This window comes from Heterocephalus glaber, unplaced genomic scaffold, assembly GCF_053883595.1.
Source record: "Heterocephalus glaber isolate CG9 unplaced genomic scaffold, H.glaber_assembly_v1.0 deba00001606, whole genome shotgun sequence".
Taxonomy (NCBI): domain Eukaryota; kingdom Metazoa; phylum Chordata; class Mammalia; order Rodentia; family Bathyergidae; genus Heterocephalus; species Heterocephalus glaber.
The window spans coordinates 8,914,520-8,934,381 of record NW_028258377.1 but is presented as its reverse complement, the minus strand read 5'-3'; the positions used below and the strand labels follow the sequence as shown (position 1 = coordinate 8,934,381).

The 19,862-nt window shown below is 37.8% G+C and overlaps 1 protein-coding gene across 5 annotated transcripts in view; it reads left to right on the top strand.

Annotated features, from left to right (window-relative positions):
- The first annotated feature begins 1,746 nt into the window (after positions 1 to 1,746).
- The window catches only part of Myot (myotilin), a 44,584-nt gene continuing 26,468 nt past the window's right edge, over positions 1,747 to 19,862 (top strand). The window contains exons 1-5 of one of the 5 annotated variants that reach the window (XM_087194719.1): positions 1,747 to 1,765; positions 17,498 to 17,566; positions 17,954 to 18,071; positions 18,863 to 18,925; positions 19,525 to 19,666. In XM_087194719.1, coding sequence (XP_087050845.1) covers positions 17,559 to 17,566; positions 17,954 to 18,071; positions 18,863 to 18,925; positions 19,525 to 19,666 — 331 coding nt within the window. In that variant the 5' untranslated portion in view covers positions 1,747 to 1,765; positions 17,498 to 17,558. Of the gene's footprint in view, positions 1,766 to 3,111; positions 3,271 to 16,544; positions 16,688 to 17,497; positions 17,567 to 17,953; positions 18,072 to 18,862; positions 18,926 to 19,524; positions 19,667 to 19,862 lie in introns of those variants that run through there. The other 4 variants (XM_087194718.1, XM_087194721.1, XM_087194720.1 and 1 more) reach the window with 4 other exon arrangements.

The window sequence follows — 19,862 nt, the reverse complement described above, 5'->3', positions numbered from 1 at the left end:
CAGCACATGCCATCCTTTGTGGGGGGGCGGGGGGGATGACTGCTTTTTTAACAAGTCCTTCCAGGACAATTTGCCTTTCTTTGCACTACTCTTAGAAATGGGGTAATACTGAATTTCCCCATCTTCTGTCATGACTAACAGGCATCATTTAATTTTTAAACATTTGGCTGAAACTAGCAAGAGAAGTTGTCTGGAACTATGAAATGAAGCAAAATAAAGCAGATAGCCTCTATGAGGTGTTCAAAAAATACCAACTGCATTGAATGGCTGAAGAAATGTTTACACTATGCTCTATACACTTAGATTACTGCAAAGGTAGTTGGACATTTAAGCTTTTTCTTTGCATTTGATCTCCTATCACACTCCCTAGCTGCTCAACTTTGGACAAACAGTAGGTCCTCAATCAAGGCTTCTTAAACTTATAATTTATTAGAACAGAAATTTTCAACTTGTTCCTGATAACAGGAAGTTTCTCTATATGTTGAACCTAAATTATTTTTATTGTACAGTATTTTAAGTGTATTGATCAATTTAGCACAATCCACCAACTGGGTATAAAACAGAAATCTTAAACTTCCAAAAATAAAAGTGCCTTTTCACAATTTGAAACATCTCATTGTAAGTAGGAAGATGATCAGCAGGGGGAGGGGTTTGGACAACAGGTTAAAAAGTTATGGTTAGATAGGAAGATAAATTCTAGCGTTGTATCACACAGCAGGGTAACCATAGTTAATAGGTATGCATTGTATATTTCAAAATAGCTTAGAGAGAGGATTTTAACTGTTCTTATCACTTAGAAACAATTTGTCAGTTTAGAACAAAATTAAATGATGCATGCCTGTAATCTCAACAGTCTGGGAGGCTGAGGCAGGAGCATTACAGGTTCAAGCCCAGCCCGGGCAACTTAAAAACTTAGCCAGACACTGTCTCTCCAAAAAAAGGAGGTTGGGGATGGGGCTGGGTGTATGTAGATCAGTGCAAGGGCCCTGGGTTCAATTCCCAGTACTGAAAAATAAAAATTAAATTAAAATTCAGTGTGGTGGTGTACACCTATAATCCCAGCCCTTGAGAAGCTGAGGCAAAAGAACCCAAGTTTGAGCCCAGCCTGGGCGATTTAGCAACTGAGACCTGTCTCAAAATTTGAAAGAGGGGAGGGGTTGGCTGGGAGGTGTCGCTCAATGAGAAGATTCTGGGTTCAATCCTCACTACTAATAAAAAAAATTAAAACTTTTCTATAATTATCTATAATATTGCACAGATTCTTTACTGAATTTAATGCTAAAATGAATATTAAAAATCAGTAAAATTATAATCTGTCCCAAACAACTGTGAATGGCCTCCTGTCTTTTGGATGGAAAGGAAGGGTAGCTTAAATTTCCTTTAAATGCCAGTACCAAAATTCTTTACATTCCATCTAGAAATGCCGTGCTCACCACAAGACTTTGGCTCTCCCCTGCCTTTTATCTCCTGTTCCCATTTAAATCTGCTAAGCAATTATTAGTGGATAACTCAAGGTCACATATTTTCTGTCCTCTTTGGGAGGATGAGTACTCTCCAAATGCAGTAAATTGAAAGCTGGTAAACAGGATGAAATTGGAAGACCCTTCCCCAGCTCTTCCAGCTGATACTGAGCCTCTTGTACACAGCTGTCATCCCAGTTTGTGCCCCTTCTTGCCAGACAATAAAGATCTACCTCAAACACAGCTTTGCAGGGCTCTTTGTGGGAACAGCACAGCAGAAAACCAGACAGACGACTGTGGAGGCTGTGAGTATCTTTGAAACCAAGACTGCTGGTTGGCTGGGTTTTCTCATATTGATCCTACAGATTAGGAAAATCAAAATGTTTTCAATTCCTTAGGAGCAGGATGTAGAATACAATCCTCATGCTTTTAATTTATAGAAAGTCAGTACAATAGCTTCCAGCGTCTACCCTTGGGACTAACCACATTTACTTATTCACATGTTTATTATGTAAAGGACTAAGCAAATGCATGAAGGGTCTCAAAAATATTCTGGAGCTCAGTATTCCAGGGATGGAGCCAAACATCTGGAGCTGGTAAAGTCCCTGCATTTTCCAGCAATCCCTTCCGGTCAGTGTGGCCTGAGAGGCTAGTGCCAACGTGAGTAAGTGAGTAGCAGACAAGAAAGAGCAGCAGTTTCCCCATTTGTCCTTTAGTTCTCTTCAATGTTATCTGGGCCTCTGACTCTGCCCTGCGGAGGCCAGGCCAGGCAGAATCTGCTAGTGACTTTCAAACTGGAAATTACAAAAAGCAGGCAAATATGAAGAGAAAACGCATTGCCATAGAAAGGAAGAGTGTTATGTGGAAGAAGTAGAGAGGGTAATAAAAAGAGAATGTTAATAGCTGCTCTCTACCTGGCATGGCAGGGAGATTTGGAGTCATCTTTTAGAGCCTAACCCTGAATGCTTAGGAAGGAAGGAATTAATCCATAGACTAATTCTGGCTGACAAAGGCTTTCTGCTCAGGACATCTGAGGAAACAACAGAAATAGATATGAATTCTTGCTCTGTGTTAGGTAGCTTGGATCACTCTAAAATCTTTGGGTTCTAGAGAACTGAGTTCCTGAGAGATCTTCCAACATTTCCAGTTCTTGTAGAAGCTGACTCCTTTGGGGAAACACTGAAGCCCAACAGACAGAAGACATGCAGCAAAACTACATTTGAAACTAAGAGAGATCGAGTGATTTCCCCTGAGTCTGGCTCCGAGTTTAGCTTCCAGTTCTCACTTTGATGTACTGTGCTATCTTCTAGAGAAAGTGGAGGGACTATGTATGTGAATCTGACAAGGAACAATGGAAGTATAAGAACAAGGGCTAAAGATTTCACTGACAGTGGTGTGTGGCCAAATCTGTTTCTCATTCTGGCCCTTCTATATACTGTGCATCAGGAGAATAGATGATGTCAACACCTCTGGGCAGAGAAGTTATCTCAATACTCAACTTCTGGCAGGAGAATTTGTGCCCTTATTTATTTTTAGTGCTTTCCTACATTAGTAATCCAGTCAGCTGAAGAGGAGCCAGCATCCTGACTATTCTCTGAGCTCACTGCCCTTATTTATTCCTTAACAATTAGTAAGATATTTAGTCACCTGAGGGAGAATATACTAGGAGGTTGAGGTCCCATAATTTTCAAACTTTCAGAGGTCACACAGGATTATTAGTCCAACCAAGTGAAAGTGTGGGCTTCACTGTTTCATTGGTAGCAACCTTTTACTCAAGGGAGAAAGACAAAGAGATTACTAACAGAATCAGGTATGTAATAGCTATCATTTTATTAGTAGGGTGGAGGATGGGGTGAAAAGAATTCTGCTTTTCCCTTTATGAAATGTGAGACCTTAAATTAGGGCACATGTTCTGCTAATCTTAAACTTCAAACTGGACTGCTGGTCGGAGTTCATGATGAATAGTGCCATCTCCAAAAGATGGAGAAAGTGAAATGTGGAAAGTTAATCAGTCATTTCCACGTCTTTGCATTTGGGTTTAACCTCAAATATTTAGTTTTATTTCAACCTCATACAGCTTGTGAGGACAGATTTATCCAACACCAGCTGTTCTCATATTTAAAAGCTGTACCACAAAGATAAAATTAGAATCAAATAAGGATCATGTTCCTCACCAAGAATTCTGTTCTATGTCCCACTGATGCCCTGAGCCAAACTGTCACACCAAATACCAGCATTATTGTTGTTTTTCTTGGACACTTCCTATGTAGTCATAGTACAGAGATTGAATAGATTACAAAAAGAGGCATGAGCCCTAAATTCATAAAACTTCATCCATGAGGGCAAATTTATTTTCAAGGTTATTGCTACAATTGGAATGGGAAATGCACTGTTCCTGCTCCTTTCCCTTCTATCTCTCTTCTTTTCCTTTCCACTTCAGGAATTTTCCAAACTCAAATAAGACTCAAAATAGATTGAAGACTGGGTAAAACACAACTGTTCAGTAGATTAAATAAGAAAGATCAAATGTCACCTTGGTGTTCGACATTTGATATGACAGTGTATTGTACAAAAGAAAGAAATACAAAATCTTAAGATTCTAAAATACCATTTGTCAAACATTCACCTTGCTTGTAGTCAAATTGTAAAAACACATGGTTAATGTTCTATGCTGAGCCTGGAGGCCTTTCACAAGAGGGGAAGCAAAAGTGACCAATAAAAGATACACAACAATTTATTACTAAGAAAAGGCAGGGCTGGGCATTTAGCTCAGTGGTTCCAGCACCTGCTTCGCAAGTGTAAGGTCCCAAGTTTGATCCCCGGTACCAAAAGAAAAGGCAAGGCTACAAAACAATGAAATATCATATTAGGAGAATTATGAGGGATTTATTCTCTAACTGTTGAGAATGTACCATTTTAGAAAAGGACAATTTAACCAAAGCTATTAAAATTTAAAATACATATGCTTTTTTTCCCGTAACTCAACTGCTGTAAATCTAGTACCTACAAAAACATGCAAAGTTGTATTTACAAAGATGTTCACCTAAGTCTTGTTTTAACCAACCCACGTATTCTTCAATAGGGAACTGCTTAAGTAAACTATTATTAAACCATATAAAATATTATGTAGGAAGTTACATTAATAAGTTAGATTTTTTGTGCTAGTATCAAATGATGATACACACATAGTTGAAAAGCACAGTACAGAATAGTATACACAATATGATCTCATTTATGAAAAATAAAATTATATACCTCACTGTATGTGCAGATAAATTTTCTGAAAGGGTATACAAAAAACTGTTAATAGAAATTGAGGATTAGAAATAGATCAAGTTTTACTTCTTACTTTATACCCTATATACTTATTGAATTTTTGCCCATTAGCACCTACTACTTTTATATAAAAGTACCTTAGATATCAAAAAATTAAACTATACTCAGAATGCTTTCAGCACTGACTGTATTTTGCTATATCCTAATTTTCTGAAAATCTGTAAGTTCTATATGTTCAATAAAATAAACCAGAACTCTATTACTTCTAGGACAGACAACAATGAGGGAACTGTTTTCATATATTGTTTTTATTTTGACAGTAGATTTGACCTCCCAGGATATATTTCTTCCTATTTTGGTATTGCTTCAGTAATTAGAAAAGAAATGAATGTCAGGTGACTGTTCAGTATGACAGTACTCTGAGCACATAACATTCTTCCAAGACATTCCTAAAGGAACCTCTGCCCTAATTTCAAGAATCCAAGGATGTAACACTGAGTAAATGGTGTATGTACTCTGTAAATTACTAAACGGAACAGAAATTTGGGTGGTGGAACATCAGTATACTTTGGGGAGTTTATTTCCTCACCCGATCCCACCAAGTACCAGGCCAGCCACAGGACATTTGAACTATCTCCATTCCAACATTATACTATCCAGAAAGCCTTCCAAGAACACAGGCTGATAAACTTTAATTTCTTTCCCTCACTCTTGACACACCTGTAGACAAGATGGATCCCCCATGCTATTACCTTTGAGTGTAGGAATATGTGTATTCATGGAAGTTTTTAAAAATAGAAATCAAGTACATAACACATACAAGAATCAAACTTTAAATTATATATTAGTTAACAGGCATGGTGCTGTTCCACTTTATCTTATTTACTGGCTCATTACCCTATTTACTCTTAATAATATAATAAACTCCATGAACCCATTACTCAATGCAAGAACTAGAATTATACCAATAATCTCATTATCTATGTACTTTTCCCTGCCTCTTTCCTCTATCCTCTACCACTTGTAACCACTAGTCTATATATTGTGTTTATCACGTCTTTACTTTTAAATAATTTTATCAAGGATATATTATTGCATCTTAAGTTACAGTAGGAGATTTAAGCACAATGAAAGAATTCATTTGCCATTTACATCACAATTAATTTGATGAAGGGTAGGACCTGGATTAAATGTCCTGGGAGGAACACAGATGCCTAATATAGCAGAGCATTGCACTTGACACTTAAGACATTTTTGTTGACTTGGATCTAGAAGAGAAAAGTATTGAATACATAGATTATTATTGCAACCTTTAATAAGCAAGGAATTGGCAGGGATTTCTTGCAGTTTGGGCAGACTAAAGAGATTTATGACCCAAATAACTCCTGCAATGTAGGCCAGTCAGTAGAGCAGGCAGTATCTCCTGCTTGATATCTAATATGAAACTTCTACCCCGTCTGATCTGTACATGATGACAGTAAATCTTCCATAAGTACAGGTCCTGTCATATTTGCTTTCTGCCCAATACAGAAATCTGCAATGATTCTTGAACAAATAGTATCTAAGTCCTTACCCTGGCATTCAAGGCCCTTTGAGAACTGGTCCTAACCCATCTTTCTGTTCAAACCAAATTCCTTGTCATTCCTTATGCATGCCACACATTTTAGCCCACGTTAAGACTTCTTATGCTCTTTGTCAAAGTGTGGTCTATAGACAGGCAGCGCTGGCTTACCTAAGGGTCTGTGAGAAGTATAAGATTTCAGATTCCACCCCAGACTTACTGAATCAGAATCTACATTTTCAAAGATATTCAGGTGGTGTGTATAAATTAAATTTTGAGAATCACTGTAAAACTAGCAAGTGCTTTTCCACAGTACTTGAAGGACTTTAATCATCGACTTCCCTGCAGAATATGTGGGAACCTAGAAAGCAAAAGGTTATCCAAACTATGTGCCCAAAATATACTGCCTAGCCCTCAAAACTGAAAGAATACAGAGTGGACATTCAATAAGTGTCTATACATTGACTGATTTTATTCCAGTTTTGTGTTTGAAATGGTAACTAAAATCATAATCTTTTACCCTATTGTCTGACAAGTCTGGCCCAACATAAGCACCATGCCCTTACAAACACACATGGACATGTACACACAGGGCCTTCACCAATAAGATTTTAAACAGGAATGCAGATTTCAAAAGGAAGTGATGTTAAAGGCTGACAGGAAAATTGAACATAAGGGCTGTCTTGGGATCAACTGGACAATCACAGTACGTTCTTCTAAACTGAAACTGAGGGACTAGATTTTACCTGAAGACTGCAGGGTTATGTGGAGCAGAATCTTCAATGACTCTGTGACTGCAGGGGATCTCATTTCTGCACTGTCTGGGAAACAAGCGCAGGAACCAGTAAAACCTGAGATGCAGCATGAAGCTGTCTTTCTCTTTCTGTTCCCTCTCAGCCTCAGCTTCTGCATAACAGCCACCCCCCCCCCGCCCCCGCCAAACTCCTCTGCGCATGTGTCTACTCACAAGCCCTCGACCCCTATTTTCTGGCCCTTTACACTGCTTCCCGCTGTCCTTCTCTCCTCTCCTCTGAAATTCAGCTTTTCAATCTCTTACACAGTTCAGCACAAAAGTCGGCAAAGAGCTCAGTTAAAGTATGCTAAGAACCCCGATGTAGCAGCACATGCCTGTGATCCCAACACTTTGGGAGGCTGAGGCAGGAGGTTTGCAAGTTTGGGCCCAACCTGGGCAATTAGTGACTTAGAAAAACCCTGTCTCAAAGTAAAAAAAAAAAAAAAATGTAAAAGCTGGGGATGTAAATCAGTGCAAAGACCCAGGGTTTGATCCCCAGTACAAAAAGAAAAGAAGTGTGCTGAGAGAAGAAAACTAGGAAAAAAAATAAATGAAGATATCCTGCTCCCCTGTCCTCTTCAAACTCTTCCCCTCCCCTTGTACAACTTTCTAATGACTTTCTTGAGAGAGCTGCACAGGGCGATCATATTCTATAGTGACAAGGCTGGACTTACTGTTGATTTACTCTGTTATTATTTTCTCAACACATTTTCAGCTCTGTCTCTGCCATGGCCTCTAATGTAGTTCTTCAGAGGCTTTGACTCAAAGCTACTTCACATTCAGAAAGTGGAATCAGCACTTTTACCACACATCCTTCTAACATTTTACAAACAACGTTTTACACACTGTCCAGATCAATTTACCTCAATACTATAAATCTTTTCTAATACATCTGAGCAATAAACAGAGACCATTCTCAGAGTTTAGTTTCCTAGCCAGTGTTCTGTGCATGTAAAGGTTACAGGTGGGCATCTGTGTTCATATCCTTATGTGGTTTCTCCTAAACCCAAAAGCTAGAGTCCAAGCTTCCTTAAGTACACATGGGAGGATTTATTACACAGATCAAGGAAGTGCACATTTGCAGAGGAGGTTAACAACTCTCCACTCTACAGGAAGATTATTCAGAGAGGGTTGTTGTACATAGTCTTTTTCTTTTCTTTTAATTTGCAAAGCCTGCTTAATGCTACAGATTCTCCTCTCTGGGGATCTTCTAGTTACATTTAGCTAGAGCATATGAGGTAGGTAACCTGACACCCTGCTAGGGACAGTGTATGGTCTTAGCTGTCCTTGTGCACACAGTATTTCTCTTGGCAGTAACTCCAGGTGAATGTGTGTGTGTGTGTGTGTGTGTGTGTGTGTGTGCGCATGTGCGTGTGTGTGTATGTGTGTAGAGCAAACAGAAATGGAACAGCCTCTTGAAAACTGGGCATGACTTTATAACATAAAAATGTATGTACTAAAGGCAGTGGCACCAGAGAAGATAAACATTCTGTTCCTATTTTAGGTAAATATCAAAGGACATAAAAATGTTAGGGTTAAATTTCAAGGTCTCTTCTGCCCTCTGCAGGACGTAAAAGACATTAAAGCAATCTGGTCTCCATCTCCGAGATGACTTGTCTGCTTCAGAATGCCACCACTGGAAAGGGCATTGTTTGGGTTGAAGCAAAGGCACCTCTCATTTATGTTGTCTATTTGTTTGTTTATTTTGTTGGGGTTTTTTGGTACTGGTGATCGAACTCAGGTCCTTGCGTTTGCGTAGCAGGCAGCAAAACCACTGAGCTAAATCCCTGGCTGGCACCTCTCATTTAAACACAAATGGAGGGATGAGATGCTTCCATGAAGAAAACTATGTCTTTGTCTGCACGAGTCTATCAGAAGATTAGAATAAAATAAGCCAGGTTTAGTGTGGCTTCGAGGAAGTGACAGGTTAGGAGACTAAGTCTAAAGGGAAAAAAACGTTACGATGTGTGGGAGAGAGTCCTGGGGAGGAGGCACAGCAAAGTGGTGCTAGTGTAGCAAAATACAACCTTTGTCCATTTGGAAGTTCTGCCAAAACTTGGACTGAGAGTTGTTTATTGCTTCCAAGAGAGAAAGGCTCCTAACTCTAGGCAACTTTACTCCTGACAGCTCTGGTTAGCAGGACCACTGCAGATGCTAGAATATGAGGCCCAGGCAGCACTGTATAGTGCTTATCTGGAGTCTGGGCCTCTGCTACCATGGCTTCTGTGTTCCAAGGCTGGTTCAATTTCAATGTTTTATCCTCAAATAAGAAAAAATCTTCTAAATCAAATCTTTAGCTACATTTGAAAGTTCTCTTATAAAACAAAGTGAGAAATACCACATAATTCAAAGGAAGCATATGTTTATCTTAGTATTTGAGTCTGAAGGCCTGAGTTTTTTATATGGGAGAACTGTACAAACTGGGTCTTTTAGAACCAGTTCCTGTAATACCTTAATTTAAAGTCCAAGAAATCACAACAAAATAAAGTGAGCGCACTTTTTCTTTAAAAGAAAGAGATGACTCTTGGAATACTTGCTTCTGGAGCCCTAAGACGCCCTCTAAGACATCCAGCAACCCTGAGGTCACCATGATGTAAGAAGCCATGCTCTCATGATGAGATACTGTGTGGAAACAGACAAAGACACCAAGGTGCCAGGCATGTGAGTGAAAAATCATCCTGGACATGTATTACCTAGTTCCAGCTGCTAATACATGGATTAGAGATGAACTGCTCAGGAGGCTTTTCTTGAATTCCTGACCTAAACATCAAACCATAGGAGGAAGACTGTATGCCCCAGAAGAGCAAAGTTTCAAGATATGTCCCAGTTGTTTCCAAGCCCACTAGGATATCAGCATGAGGGGAAGAAGTAGTAACAGTCATAATTCATAAGCAAGCATCATATCCTTTGATGGAGAAGCCATGTGAGAAAGGCTATGGACTATATCGACCTTAACAACAAGAAAACAGGCACCATAGGGGTTGAGCTACATAGATATCGAAATAAAAATGTGTATACTAGTTATTGAAGTGGGCATCTTTCAAAATAAGTTCATAGAATAAATGCTCTGGGGGATTTTTTTTTTTGGTACTGGGGATCAAACTCTGGGCCTTGTGCTTGGGAGGTGGGCGTCAGCACTACTGAGCTAAATCCCTGGCCTAAATGATTTTTTTAATCAAAACACCATTTAGCTATCAGAGGAACCCCAAGAACCAGGACAGTGAGTATTTTTCTCTAACATGGAAGATAGATGATTAATAAAGCCAGGACAGAATTCCTCCTCGGCATTGGGTAAAATCAAGAAATTTAACAGAACTTTGAAGAAGAGGCAAAACTCTAACTGTGATCAAATAAAATGTCTAACCATCTGGAAAACAATAGCTCAGCCTTGATTTTAATGTGTTGAAAATAAAAGAGACTTACTGAAAAAGAGAGAAAGAAGAAAGAAAGAAAGAAAGAAGAAAGGAAGGAAGAGAGAGGAGGACAGAAAGAAATGAAGGGAGGATGGATAATGTGAAGGCTGTATGGTGAAGAATTAAGAGATTAAGTGGGTGTACCCGTGCACGCCTGTAATCTCAGCACTTAGGAGGCTGAGGCAGGAGGATCCCTGTAAATTCAAGGCCAGCATGAACTACAAAGGGAGACCCTGTCTCAAAAAACCAAAAAAAAAAAAAAAAAAGAATTAAGAGATTAAGAGATCTGGGAAATGTTAAATCTGCTGTTGCTAGAGAATGGTTAGATAAATGGAAAGAAATGGGAAGGTGAGTCTTTAGAAGTTTCCACATACCAAAGCTCCCTTGAGAACAAAACCATTGTCAACATATTCATTTGGGGCTGTGGATGGAGCTCAATGGTAGAGTACTGGCCCAGCATGTGCAAGGCCTTAGGTACAACCCCCAGCACCACAAAACACATATACACACACTCACACACATATTTAAAACAAGTCTCTTTTATACATAATAAGTGTTACTTGTGGATACTTCAAATTAATTGTTTTTGTGTGAATAAATGGTATTTAGTATGGCCTCTGCTACCAAATAGGAGATAAATATTTAAAATAAACCCTAAATCATAAAAAGGCCAACAAAGGAAAAGAAATTGAAATAGTGCAGTAAGTTTCCCCATTAAATCAAATAACTTAAATAACATTTAATAACAAACTAACTAGCTTCTTGTGCAAATCCACAGTATTCTTACTAATGGGACATTTTAAAGTAGATTTTCCTTATAGGGATATTATCAGATTCCTCAGTTGTTTACTATTCAATAGATCTAATATCGTATTTTTCAGACCACTAGCCTAAATTGCACCCATGAGGCTAGTATAACTCTGGGGACATCCCAGATATTCAGGCAATGTTATAAGGGCATCATCATTGTTCTTTTGTACAGTGTCTATGTATCTTTTCATCTTTCCAGGGTAAGATTGCCAAGGTCTTGGACTCTTCATTTGGCAGAGTCTAATTCTGTTCTCTCTATAAAGAGCTAAGGTTACACTCAGCAAAGGTTACCATTTATGTGAGACATGAAGCCTGCTAGCATAATTCATCACCAAAGTAAAATTCCTAGCTATTTTTTCTCCCAAGGACATCCCCAGTACTGCCTAAAACTAAGAAGGAACACTTCAGGACAGGTTACAGGAAGGCCCACACATACCCTGAATCCACATTTTTCATTTTGACATTTTAGGGAATGGCATTTTCCTAGTAGTCAAGAAAACGAGGGCCGGGGGATTTAGCTCAGTGGATCCATCACCTGCCTCGCAAGCGCAAGGTCCTGAGTTTGATCCCGGTACCAAAAAAAAGAAAAAGAGGTGGTTTTTTTTTCTTTTGAAAAAAAAATCAATCCCCTAGAGGGAAATACATGGGAATCAAATATAAAGATTACAGAGGCTTTAGTAAGAGAATCTGATATTTGAGAGTGAGACTTCGTTTAGAAATTACTCTTTTGTATGCTTGGTTTTGTTTTGCTACTTACACAAATGAGTTCTTAAAAGAGTTGTTTTCATAAGTAAATAACATTCTGAATTGTTTAAGTTGTTTCTAAGGCTCAGCTCATCTTTCAAAACTTTTCTTTACGGAGGGTCAGTGAAAGCCACTGCTAAAAGTGTTGAGTGCTTTTGCTTGTAATTGTAACATCAACACTGGTCTTTCTTTCTCTTATCTTCTGTTGGAATTTCATCTACTCTGGTAATTCTAAAGATCAGAGATTTGAAAGCATAATAGGAACCTCAGATTTTAAAAAATGTTTTAAAAGAACAAAAGAATAGATTCTAGAACAAATCTTAGGGTCAATCTCACTTGCCACTTCTCACTAGGTATAAGATAACTTGGCCCCCCAAAGTCTTTCTCAAAGTTATAACTAATTAATGATAGATCTAAAAACATAATTTAGATTTCCTTGGTGTTGAATTAGTGTTCTCTCCCCACATTACTGGCCTCCATACCTTAGCCATTCTTACTGGCCTCCATACCTTAGCGGACATAGTTTATTCAATGTATGACATGCCAAAAAGAATATTCAGGGCATTTCTTGGTTCCATTAGTCATCACTGTCTCCTGTCATTGGTTGGAAGATCAGAGACAGAAGACAGGAAATACTGCTTGGCTTCCACCTCACACAGCACGTCAGGCTGCTGGCTGCCAGGGCCTGCTCCATAAAGAGTGACTGTTCACGCTTAGAACAGGAAGCATCTGGAATGTTAAGGGACTCCAGTATGACCTCCCCTTCAAAAATATTAGATTTTCTCTTTTTTGTTCTTATTAGCTTGAGAGCATGGGACAATTTCAAGATGAGAAAACCTGAATTCTACTCACCACCAAAACTATTCTGCTAATATTTTCCAGCTTCTCCTTTGACATGTGCCAAGGAGTTTAGAGGAATTTTTAGCCTCTAGAATTAACTGACCTTATATTTATTTATAAGCCATGTTTCTTCCAAGAAGTTCCAGAAATTCATAGTCTCTGGAAGCGATGAACATTCTCCAATGAAGTTTCAACCAATATTGCTAATAAAGGAAATTTATTCATTCAAGCAATAGGTATTATTAATCTCCTGTATGTCTGACACTATTCTAGGCACTGGGATACAAGAGTGCACAAAACAGACTAAGTCTCTGTCTGACCTACTGGAGTTTACACACAGTAAAAGGCTTGTTCCACTACCCAGTGAATTCAGAGCCATATATATATACTCTGTCCTAATAAAAGGGGGAAAATTACTTAAATACTGAGGCTAATACCCAGAGTTTCAAATTTATGTGGTAATACAGAGCCTATTTGCTATAAACCTGTATGGATTGCATCGGAAGACAGGAGAGTTGGATTCTAATGTTGACTCTTCTACCAATAGATTGCATGGGCTTAGACAAATACTATCACCTCTCCAAACCTTACTTTTGCTCTCTGAAGATGTTGGACAAGAAGATTTATCATGTCTTCTCTTGGCCTGAAGTTTAGTTAACCAATCGTAGGCTGATGTGGTGTTAGGACTTACCGCCAAGAAGGAAAGAAAGGCAATTCCTTTGTATAAGTGGTTTTTATCTGTGGATAGGGTTGAGGGAAACAGCGTAAAGCAACAAACACCTCCTAGGAAAACTAATAATAGTATCTCTCTGTGCAATAAATGTATAAAATCAGCCAACTCCATAGCTACTGCACATTAACATTAGGCTAGACACTTTGAGAATAGGAAACATATTAAAAGATCTCTGACCTTAAAGAGCTTCCCAAAGTAATATATGGTAAAAAATTGTTAAAAACAAAGCCTGCTATAGAAGTTCTAAATTCACAAGAGAAGAAAATACTATGTAGGCCTAGATTAGAAACATCTGAGGGAAGGCAAAATATCCCCTGGATCTACATATAACCACCATCACAATAATGATAGCAAATAACATTTGCAGTGTTTGATAGATGTTATGTAATGAATTAAGTGCTTTTTTGGTTGCTCATTAAATTTTCAAGACAACTCTAGAAATAAACCCTATTATTGTCCCTGTTTTACAGACGGGGAAACTGAGACTTAAACGGAAGCCTAATATACCTAGTAGAATATCCAGGAAATCTGAGTACTCAACCCCAATTAATGGTCACAAACTGCTTTCCTCACATACAACATAATGGAATTGCAGTGTCTGACACACAGCTTAGTGTTCCATAAATGTTACTTTCCTCTTACCCCTTCCAGTCTCCTCCACCTTTCACTCCAAAACTCCATCCCCAACTCACACCTATATAGTTCACCTTTACAGTTTTAAACATTCTCCAAAGTTTCATTGAAGATCCACCCTATGTAGAAATGTTCTTAGACCAGCCAAGCCTCTCGACTTACTTACTTCAAGCATCTACTTCTAGTATCCTGCTCAGTGATGTCTAATAGTTGTCCTGTGATGTCACAAGCACTACTTAATGCAATATAGCATTAATGTTTCAGATGTGTTGTGACACTTTAAGATGAAACATATCTATCTCTATTTTTTTTTTGTAGTGGGGCTCAAACTTAGGGCCTTACACATGCCAGGCAAGTACTCTACCACTGAACTATATCCTCAGCTCTTTTTGTTTTTTCCAAGTTTGTTTTTTTTTGGTATCAGAGATCGAACTCAGGACCTTGTGCTAGTGAGGCAGGCAGTGAAGCCACTGAGCTAAATCCCCAGCACTCAGCCCTTTTTAGAAAAAGTTTATTTTGGTGGTCTTGCTAAGTTGCCCAGGTTAGCTACTTCTGATCCTCTTGCCTACACTCCTGGGCAGCTGGGATTACAGGTATGTGCCACTGTGCTTGGTTCTATTTTATTATTATTATATTTTGCATTATTGAGTTTCATATATGCAAATTTTACCAGCTAATTACAAACATCTTTGCGTTGCTCCTGGGGTCCTAGCATAGAAGGCATTAGGAAGCAGTCACCAGTTCAAGAGTTTTGAGTGTTTCTCAAGTTTTCTTTTACTAGAGAAATGATTGCAGTTAAGTTTGTATCTACCCCGTGTAGAGAGTCTATAGGTACGGGTTCTGATTGTGCCCATATTAGAATATAAAAGTATTCCGTGCATGGTTAGCACCCATTTATCCCATGCATAGTCACAGCACTGAATGTGTTTACTTCTGAACTACTGAAGAATAGCTCTGTTATGTACATATACTGACTCCACACAAGGAAAGTAAACATTATGTACTTCAAACATGTACATAAGGGGGGGTGATAAAGAGATGGATAGAAAGAGAGAGGAAGGGAAAAGGGATGAAAGGAGAAATTAAGACTTATTATGTATATTACCAACTGCCCACAGGAGTGTGCAAATTACAAACTACAAACACATACCGATAAAAAAATTTTTAAAGAATAACTTGTGTCTTCTCTTTGAAACTAAAAAACAGCTCATCAACTTATGAAAACAAAAGGCAGCTCCTGTTTGTAGTTTTATTTTAATCTTACAAATGCATTATAAAATACCACATAACAGAAAAGATAAACATAACATATACAGTTTAAATAATTATAAAATATACATTCTAAATAAAACATGAAGTAGTACTGGTAAATCTTTTGCATCACCTAAGTTTTAAGCTATATGGTTATAAACTTCAAAATGATAAACCATTTTTAAAGCCTAAAAAAGCCAAAAGTATTAAGAAAGTATATTTTAAGATTGAGACGAATTTAGATACAGTAATTCTAGTTCTAATGACGTTATCAAACTCAATATATAAAGGACTTTTAAGTGAGAACTAATTTTCTTCATTAAAGCATTGAAACATAAAATAACTTTATGGCCTAGATTTTCTGGAATAGTTACAATTTCAAATATTCTATTTCCATAAACCAATGGCTTCCTGGAAAATGTAATACATTATTCTTTAGACTAATCTACATCTTACAGTCTGCTTTTACCTGGAAATTGCATGAAAGTTCTCAGTGGAGGAAGGCCACAGTACCTAAATATTTGTCTGAGTAAATAAATCATCATAGATACAGTCTTTTTCAAAAGCAGTAAGGTTTTAAATTTAGGATATCCTACCTCTAATCTCTGTTTAGAGCTCTGAAGTGAACTCTAAACCTTCAAGTAGCTAACATAGAGGGAAATATAACCAATATTAAGATTCAGTGTCTATGAAAAAAGCCTCAACTAATAGCCTGGGAGAAGTCCAATTATTTCTGATATCAACAACTTAGATATGTTCCTTTAGAAAATCACTATAGAGATAATCTGAACACTGACAACATCTTCTACAGTCTGAATGTTGGTGTCCCCCTAAAATTTGTATGTTGGAACTTAATACTCAGTGTGGTTGTATTAGGAAGTCAGGCCTTTTGGAAGTGAGGGCTCCCATCTCACAAATGGGATCAGTTCCCTCATAAAAGAGACTCAAGAAAGCTCCCGTGCCCCTTCTGCCATAGCAACAAGGCACCATTTATGAAGCAGAGAACCCTTACCAGACTCCAAAATCTATTGGCACCTTGATCTTGCATTTCCCAGCCTACAACCAACCAACATCCAACCAGAACTATGAACAATAAATTTCTATTATTTATAAATCACCCAGGGTAAGGTATTTTTGTATAGCAGCCTGGACTAAGACAACATCCTTCTTATAGTAAGTGTTGCAGTTTGTTTCAATGGGTTTTTAATTACAAATATGCTGAAAACTTCAGACCAAAGTATAAATTAACTGACTCCAAACTATAGCTTCTGAGTCTATTTTCTGTTGCTACAACCTGAGACTGGGAAATTGATAAAGAAAAGAGATTTATTTAGGCTCACAGGTCTAGGGGTAGAAAGTTTAAGACTGGGAAGTTGCCTCTGGCAAATGCCTCACACTACTTCAGAACATGGTAGAAATTGGGAGCAGAACTGGGCTTCACTGTATAACAGCCAGCTCTTGTGGTAATGCTGACAGTAACACTGTCAGAATTAACTCAACCCTGTAAGAAATGCATTAGCCTCTTCTAATGGCCTACTCATCTCATAAAGGCCCCACCTCCCTCACAATGGCAATCAAATTTCAACCTGAGAAAGGACAAGCCATATTCAAAACACAAAAATGGAAATGATGTTTTTGGAAAATTTCTCACTGTCTGTCTTAGGTGCAATGCCATAACTGTGTAAAAGGTTAATATCTGGATTTTTAAAATTAACAATGTTTCATCCTTAGTCAAGAATTCACTTGTCCTAGATTAATTGGATGTCTATAACTAAGTAACTTACTGGCCCTAAAATAAATACTATCTACCTGAACTAATTTTTTTTCTAAATACAAGCAAGATTTGTAGAGGCTTGTTTTTTTTTTTGGTACCAGGGATCGAACTCTGGTCCTTGCACTTGCAAGGCAGGCAGAGGACCACTGAGCTAAATCCCTGGCCCTGAGACTTTCTTTTCTTTTCTTTTTTTCTCTTCTTTCACATAGGTGCCCAGGGAAGTAAGAAAAACTTTTTTCTCTGGAATTGTGCTTGGAATATGCTACAGAAATGTCAGAGTAAGTGATGAATTACATGTGGATATGCATTTGTCATGTATGAATATAAGAGAAACTCCACTTTTAAAAAATGCAAAAAATACCCTAATACTTCACAGAGAAACTTTGAAATAATTATTTGTTTTATAAGTTATTTCTTCTGGACATCTTAAGTGTTTCATAAGAGATACTGATCATTAGACTGAGACAAAGGAAATTTGAATGAAACTATTAGGAGACATAATCCACTAATAATGGGTAAAAATACTACTGAAGTTATTACTTCATTCTTTTAAAAAAAAATGATTATAGGTAAAAGTATGTGCTACATTCAAATGTGTGTAATAAGGCTTTTCTATCAAAGTCACTTGTAATTTTCTCTTGTGTTTGGTTTTATTTTCCTTACAGCATAAAGAAGAAAATCACTAGAGTTTCTCTGACCATCAGTTCCCCAGTTAATGAAAACTCCAACACCAGATCAAGTTATTCTGCCTTAGTTCAGTCATTGTGTGTTGATCCCCAGAGGGTAGGTTCTTTTTTAAGCCTTCTTATAGAGTCTCAGAAATGGAGACACAGAGGGCTGGGGACTTAGCTCAGTGGTTCTGCTGCCTGCCTTACAAGCGCAAGGTCCCGAGTTCAATCCCCAGTACCAAAAAAAAAGCAATGGAGACACAGGTCAAGAAAAGAATCAATGCAACTATCTTGAAAAGTATACATGTGAAAAGCTGCCAGACACATGATCTCAGAAAGAACATGAAAGAAATCCATGGGTCGCAGGAATAACTCCATAGCGGCTCTACAGCATGGCGATTTGTCTGCGTGCCAAAACAGAAGGAACAGCCTCGTATCAGAGTATTCCAACCATCCAAGGAATGAATTCCCTTTTATTTAAAAGGAAAGGAAGTGCTCTTTTGAAAAGGGAAGTGCTTTTTTGATCCAACAAGAGCAATTGTATGAAGGAGAAAAACATTTAAACAGTAAAATTTAGAGGTTATTTAAACTTTTGTTATACAGTCTTTAAATACTTGCCAATATCTGTTTCTCAAATGTAAAGCCCAGTGTTGTATTTCAGCATCCTGGTGGATGGAATGTTAGATGAGAAAAAAGAAAGGGTGGCAGAGAAACAGATAGCCAAACTGACATTTAAATTAGAAGCAATATCCTTTTCAGAAAGGAAACTTAGAGTATGGTTGGCTGCTACAAACTGTTGTAGCAGCTAAAACTGATTCAGTTAGTTTATGGCCACCATATATCTGGGTTTTGGGGATGTGTCTGTATGGACGATAGCATCATGTTCTCTTTCATTCCTTAAACCAGATGCAGAGTCCCTGCAGTAGCCTGTCAGGATCTACTTGTGATGTAGCCCCTGTGTTTACCAAGGTAACATCCTTACTGCATGATAAAGTTTGGATTTTATACATAAACTTTAGAGTTAACCAAAGAAGTATGAAAAAAGAAAGGAGAAATGAGGACTTCAGAGATAATTATCATTATACATATATAAAATACTGAAGCTAAAAAGGGGTGAAAGAATGAAGTTGAGAGTTTGGTGCAAGTGCTATCAACTATGATTCAGGGCTCTGAACAAACTGCCATGATACTGTGACCAATAATATAGACTAAGTCTGTGACTAGATAGATACTCAATAAAATAATCAAATTCAGCAAAACAAAGTTCTTTTCAACTAATCTGTTCTCTAATTTGAAAAATGGCTCTAGGTGAAGTGAATAACAGTTTCTACATTAAACACTGATCTATAGAGTTAAAATAAAAAGAACTTACAACTGACTATAAAGCATACTAGAAAAGCCCAAAAGAATGCAAGCAACTAACTCCTTGTTTTCATTAAAGTACAGTCAGTTTTCAATAATTATGATAAAAAGGCAGGCACACTTACTGAGAGTGGCATCTCAAATCGCTGTGCAGTGTATGGTGCAATTTTCTCTTCCAATCTGTAACCTCTATGTCTGTTCCTCAGCATCTTCAAGACATCTCTACAACCAGAGGTCAGTTTGTCGTGTTTGAATGCCGAGTCCAGGCCACAGCCACAGTTCAAGTTCATTGGTACAGAGAGAAAGAGCAGATAACCAGCTCAGATGACTTCCGGATTCTGAGGAAAAGTATACTGATAAACTTTTCAGCTACATTTAATTCCAATTAATTTTGAAATCTAATTCATCTTAAAATAGCTTAATAGCTGATCTGTTTATAGGCTAAATGATTTCTATTGTCAAATAATTGTTATTTCAAATCCAAATGATTCCTCAACAAAAAAGAAAACAGAGGGCTGGGGCTGTAGCTCAGTGGTAGAACGCT